A 7,040-nucleotide genomic window follows, 5' to 3' on the forward strand; every position below is an offset into this window, starting at 1 on the left:
TAGGTTAGTACTTTTTTATAACGAATGTCCAGCTGCATCGATTGATGTATTAAAAAATACCTCATTCCATTTGAAAAAATGAAGGTGACCTTGAAATCTCATAAAAAAAATGACATGAAAAAAAAATTTTGTTGGTATCTTATTAGCCCCATTTTACCATTCAACTTTGTCCTTCAGACATTTGACGTATCTTTAAAAACAACAAAGATATTCAAGGTGGTCAAGTTAGCTGGGACACCCTGTATATGTGCCTTTTTTTCTATGCATGTTCACCGATTACGCCGAGATGAATGGACCAATCAAGACAAAACCTTCTGCATTTTGTAGGGTATGTCTCCCGATTGGTCCCTTGAAAACAAATTTTGCATTTTCTCATTGTTTGCGGTTTTTATTGCAAATAACCAATAAGACCAAAAAACCATCCTACGGTGTTCTACACATTCTGCTCTTTCCACTAAAAAGTGCGAAATAAAAAATTTTATAAAAAAAGAATTAAACCTATTTCAAAAAAATGCACTAAAAAGTATGAAATAATTTCCATTTAATTTATGTGAATACACACGACTAGCGAACTAGCCGATCTAACATCTTAAAAAAATTCAAGTCCTTTGGACCAATTTCTGAAAAGTTATGCGATTTTTAAGGGTGTCCACTTATTATTGCCGCTGACTGTATATGTCACAGCACCTATATTTATATTTGAATTAAAATTATCTTCAAATTTCAAATGAAGAATATAAAAAAATGTTATCTAAATCGATTGATATATGCGTATTTATTTCTCTTACAAAAATAGTATTACAAAAGAATTAATTAAACATAATGTGTGTATAAACACATACAGTAACATATAATACTTAAATCAATAATGTTCATCCTTTCAAAACGCATATTTTAGTATTACACAGTCTTTAAAGTGTAGTTTTATCCACAGCCAGAAATTATAGAATCATTTGTGCAGTTTTAACGATTTCTGCCGAGTTTCAAATGATTGAATACCAGACAGTATTGAGCAACGAACAAATACTATTTAGTGTTTGTTAATACAATAACAGTGGCCAAACTAAATGGCAATATATATATGTTTGTGTGTAGTAAAATCTCACACGTAATGTTCAATTTTGTAGATATTATAACACCACAAAATCTTCATGTCGTTCCAACAAGTTTTATCAATTGCAGTGACTTTTTGTAAAAAATAAGTATATCGACACTAACGATTTTCAATACCTGAAAAAGAATTATACTATTTTCCTATGCAACATACTTTAACACCTAAACTTAACAACGAAGAAAGATGTAAAAAAAATTAACAAACTTTGAGCTAATCTTCTCTAAATTTTCTAAATTGTAGTATTGGAATTTATACACATTTGTGAAATGCTTTTAATGTAATTCAGAGTTATAAAAAATTCAACACGAAGAATCATTAATTATCAACAACGTTTTAACACGTTAATTATTATACTGATATCTATAAAATTACTGTAAGGATAAAATACGTTCCCTTAAAAATTTGGAAGTGTATATATAAGCTAATATTTGAAACAGAACTTATGTTATGATTTTATTGAATTTTATTAATCCTACCTTTTTTTTTTATCGATTGTTTTACGTCGCTTCTTCAACTGCTATGGTTATTAAGCGATTAATCCTACCTAAATGTGTTTCATTTAATATCGTACATAGAAATTAATTTTACAGTTTCGAGCAAAACTTCTGATACCAATATACAATTGAAACATTGTTATCCATGCGAGTCTCTAAATTTTGTATCATTTCCATGGATGATTTTTTTCAATGGAGTTCACTGAACATTAAAATTGATTTTTATAGAATATAAAAAAATGAGTACCGATTAATTCTGCTAAAATTAAGCGTTTCTCTCAATAAAACAGTATAGAGAAATGATCAGGCAGCGAGTTGACGACGTCTACTTAATTCATGATCTATTAAAACGGAAATATCAGGATGACGATGTAGAGTAGTGGTGCAATAATGTACCGTCTGACTTGGATCAGCACCTGCTTTTAACAACAGCTTTACCGCATTAACGAAACCACTTTCCGCAGCTACTTGGAGAGCAGTTAAACCTTCACTATTAAGTTTTTCTAATTGTGCAAGAGGGGATGTAACTAATAAAGAAACTATTTGATGGAATCCCCTCGCGGAAGCTAAATGTAACGGCGTATTGCCACCGGCATCTTGTACACTAGGATCTTCTCCTTGTTCTAATAATCTTGCCACCATGTCGGGATAATTCTTTCTACAGGCAATGTGTAATGGTGTTTCACCATAACGTGACATAATACCAGTCAATGTGTGTGGTACAAGTAAAAGCGCTGTGTTTAAAGCACCACACTCGAGGCATTCGTGTAAGGGAGTTTCTCCACGATCATTCTTCAACGATGGATCAGCGCCAGCAGCTAATAGAATTCCAATTAACGACTCAATTTCTGTTCTATGATTGTTATCTGTAAGAAAAAAGTTGTACTTTAATGAAATAACTTATAAAAATAGAAAAAGAAAATTTATAATAAAAAATTTTAACGATGATCCTTGCCGTAAATTGTGTAAGCATCGGAAAATCGTACATAGAAAATATTCAAGTTCGTTGATTTGTATAGAAAAATAAAATAGATTGGAAAGAACTTGAATTCTTGTATGAACGTGCCACAAAAGACGACTACTTATTTTATAGATATAAATAAGAGTCAAAGAGTTTTTAATATATAATTGTGTCTACTTTAGTTGTTGTTACGAATGTTAGATATTAGAAAATTATAAAAAGAGAACATGCATTTGACTTTTTTACTTTGAGGTGATTCATACTAATGTGTCTGATTGTTGCAATATGTAACATTTGTACGTTCAAGAGATTAAAAGAAAAGATTGTAGTAGTTGTAAATTTGGTACCCCTATAATTTAGCAACATTCCTGTTTGTTGCAAAAATTGTTCAATTTTCTTGCTTACACAAGTTAGGAGTGAAAATACAGAATTTAAAACGATACATTTTCTAATTGCATCAGTGACTATACCGAATATTGTTGAGGAGGCCAAAATATGAAGTGCGCTACGGCCTTGATGATCTTTTGCGTTAACAGGACCAGCGCGTGCTAATAAATCGAGAGTTTTTAGAGCCGCCTCAAAATTGTGATGAAGGTTTTTCGACCCTTGTGCATGCGCTAACTGCCGCGTTAATATGTGTAACGCGGTCAATCCACCGCCAGCTTCTTTGACGCCCGACGGACAACCATACTTCAACAGTTCTCCTACAAATTGCAATACATTTCCTGGGCCACCATTTAAGATTACTCTGTGAAGAGCCGTCTCGCCGCGAGGGGAACGAACAGCTGGATCGCATCCGTTTGCAAGCAGTAAACTATAAAACCATAAATTTTCATTTACCATATTTCATTTGTTCGATTTTTATAGTGGAAATCTTCTGTTTTTTTTCTGAATTAAACAATAAGTAAACTAAATAAATAATGATTTCGCGCTACAACGACATATCGGAGAAAGCTGCAGTTATTTTTGTATTTTATATTTTTCTTTTTTAAATTAACATGTGCATATATAAATAGATTGTTTTGCTTTTGTTATCGACGCGTCGATGTTTCTCCGCGTGTAAATTTCTAAAGTAAGATCCAGAGATTCTTTCGAGAAGAGTACGCCTTTGAACATCTGGTTACAATATGTTGAGAAAAGTATATGTACCAAAGTGTGGAAGCAAGGATGGTTTCCACAAATGTTCAGATGTTTTATTTCAATAGAAGATTTAGTGTGAAAAATTTACGAATATTTCATGGCTATAATATCTGACCACATTGACATTCGAATATTTTTCGTAACGTTTTAAAACTATACTTACTGAAATTAAGAAACCAAAATTAAAATTCAACAATGGATCTTATTTGGATTTTATAAAATATGGATATTATGTTATCTTTTATTAAAAACTCCAAAATTTTAATATAGTACAAATATTAAAGTCTATGGCTGTTTGAACATAATCTAATAGCTATACTTTATGCATTTATGGCATCTGAAAATTTTCAAAAAACGCTGGAATCTAAAATTTGCTAGGATTTGTTACGATTTTCAGTTATTCCAGATCTACAAAGGCTACTACCACTGAAAATAAGATTTTATTTAATTCCACTTTCTTAAAATTTATGGTTATAACAATAACAATTTGATGGAATTAAAAAATTTTAAATATTAGTATAAAATATTAATAAACACGCAAGAGATACTTCTTCCTTTTAAAATAAACTGCAATGACTTTCTAAATTAATCTGAATAATAAATATACATGCAGAAAATATTTCGAAAACAATCAAATAATCACCAAGTTTTTCAACAGTGTGTATAGTATAAGTAGATGTATTTATACATATAAGTTTAACATTTGCGATTGTTTAAGTACTTTGTTTTAAAGAGACTCGTTAAACGAATGGTTTGTTAGACGAAATAATATTCTATAGTACAAGTATATATTTGACAATTGAAATTTCTTACCCGAGGACAGGCAAACAATGATTGGTAGCGGCCACTAATAAGGGCGGATCACCTGAAACATTCCAATCCGGTTCGTCCAGATTTTGTATAGAGTCCCTTGCGAGAAGCGCCGCGATGCACTTAGCGTCTCCGGCACGCACAGCCTCGTGGAAATTCAGTTCACTTTCTGGGTCGTATACTTCTTCAGAAATATTTTGAAAATCCGCTTCCTTTAACAAGCCATTCGGAATATCAGGATTATTTGAAATATTCGTACTTTTCGTAACACTTTTAATACAGTCTTCTAATTCTTCCATTTTAAAATTATTCTTTGTGGGGGAATCATTTCCACGTGTTTCTAAGATTGTATTTTCCGTATAACTTTTACTAAGATGATTGAAGATCGCATTGAGTCTTGGCGATATGATCGTATCGAAAGGTTTCACGACAATTGATTCACCATCGAAAGACACATCAATATGTTCCATGTCAGCTGTGCTTAGAAGCAAATCGCTTTCGACCAGTTTAAATACAGTATCTTCGTTTTCCTCGACAACTTTCGTCATTTCGGAAGACGTCTCACATTCCAGGATAGCTCCATCGTCTTCTTTGTCAAGAATTGGAGTATTAATCGGTGTAGAAAGCGGCGATTTTTCCTGATCGACGGAGATTTCCTTTCGATCTTGGCCACCTGTTACAAGATTGATCTTTTCCACAGAACCAATTTCGGTATTTTCCTCGTTCGCCGTTTGCTCTTTCTTGTTGCACAGTGTTTCATTATTAACTGTTGTGCTCATCTTCTTTTCTGCGTGTTGTTCCTGGGTTATGAGATCGTTCGTATAAGCAGCAGTCATCGTAGCGATTGTTGCTCGCCTTTTAATTGAGCTTGATTCTCTAGTAATTGGCTCGATGCCTCTTAACAACCTCACACCGTGATCTATCTTTATTTATTTTAATACACCTGCTTGTTCATTCCTTTCCTTGCGGCATGCCGATTCTCAATCATTTAAGTGAGACATAAACTGGACGCGTACTCGAAATATCTGTGCGTGATTACAAACGTATAAACGACCCATAAACGAACTGACGAATCAAGAATACGTGACTGAAAACCAAATGAGTCTGCTCAAGTCTGCTTACGAAGCGTCGTGTTCAGTCGTTGCAGTTGCAGATTTCTATGCTTCCCCTCTCCTTAACTTCCCCACTCTTACTTCTTACCCCACTTCTTGACACCCTCCTGTGGTGTGTCACACACAGTCACACACTTCACCTTCACCACGGTCTTTGCCTCACTAAACTCTTGGACTCTTGGCTTTCCTATACACATACTATACCTATGCCAGGTCTATTAGTATATGTGGTCTAAGATTGTATATTGTATGTATTTAGATCTGACAGTTTCAAAATTTCAAACTGTGTCCGAACAACTCGTCAATATAATTTAATCAAATATTATAATTAGACTGCGGATGTTTATGCAATTTTCAATTTTTGTAGACAAATTTGAAGGAAGTGGGATCAAATGTAATTTTATTTCCATGAATAAAGTTTTCAATGATTTTAATTATTATTTATCATTCTTATAATTTTATATCTGATAAAGGCATTCAAAAGCGCATCAGTTACTACAATAAAAAGTAACATATATGTATGCATAAATCTGTTTTTAATTAAAAATTTTTCTTTAATTTCCTGTATTTAAGATATATTATTTGTTGTACCTAAACAATAAATATAGACGATCAATGTATAAATATAAAATACATGAATATAGAATGTACGTGTTTCTTATAATTATATATGTATGCATATATACATATATGACATAAAGAACATTATTATTGATAAACATAAAAAACATTAAGATTGTTTCATATATGTGTATAAAAATGTGCAGGTACTAATACACGTCTCGAAGAGCTCATGACTAGACTGTGGATTTATGACATTTATGACTAAAATGAGCAGGTGTAATTTAAAATAGCAAAAATATTAGAAAAATGTAAACGTACTATTGTATATTATTTTCAACCTACTAAACATAATAGGGAAGAAAATAAATTTCTATTTCACTCCAGTGTGTTGCGATTCAGGTAAGAAATTTTCATTTTGCATAAAGATCCGCAGTCTACTCATGACATTCAAACTGACACCAAAAATTAAGCTGACAGGAATTGTTGTATATATGGCATACGGCATACGTCGCGTTACATGTTCTTCCTTTTCAACAGTGATCCTTTGGTCGTATAACTCTTTACCCCGCATATCCCCTCGCTTCCCTCCTACTGATCGAAACATGTATAGGTGACGATTCTTAGGAATGTAAGCATTTCTTGCATACGTTGCATGTTGCATGTGGTAACTCGCAGAAGCCGAAAACGTATGATATCAATGAAATTAAAAATTGCCAACTTTTATGAAAATCTGAATATGAACAATTTTTTTTTACTGCACAAATTTAAAATAGTGAAAACACGCGACATCATTTACTCTACTTCTGTGTCGTATTTATAGTGAGATTTTTATATTTTCTGACAAT

At 32.4% G+C, this 7,040-nt stretch overlaps 1 protein-coding gene across 1 annotated transcript; it reads right to left on the reverse strand.

Moving 5' to 3' along the window:
- Positions 1-756: 756 nt before the first annotated feature.
- Positions 757-5,826, reverse strand: LOC143207008 (uncharacterized). Its single transcript, XM_076419981.1, has 3 exons — positions 4,523-5,826; positions 3,040-3,383; positions 757-2,474 (listed from the first exon to the last, which is right to left on the reverse strand). Exons 1-3 carry the CDS (start codon positions 5,353-5,355, stop codon positions 1,912-1,914), a joined length of 1,740 nt encoding a protein of 579 aa, XP_076276096.1. The 5' UTR covers positions 5,356-5,826; the 3' UTR covers positions 757-1,911.
- Positions 5,827-7,040: the final 1,214 nt, after the last annotated feature.

The sequence above is a fragment of the Lasioglossum baleicum genome, chromosome 3 (genome assembly GCF_051020765.1).
Source record: "Lasioglossum baleicum chromosome 3, iyLasBale1, whole genome shotgun sequence".
NCBI classification, from domain to species: domain Eukaryota; kingdom Metazoa; phylum Arthropoda; class Insecta; order Hymenoptera; family Halictidae; genus Lasioglossum; species Lasioglossum baleicum.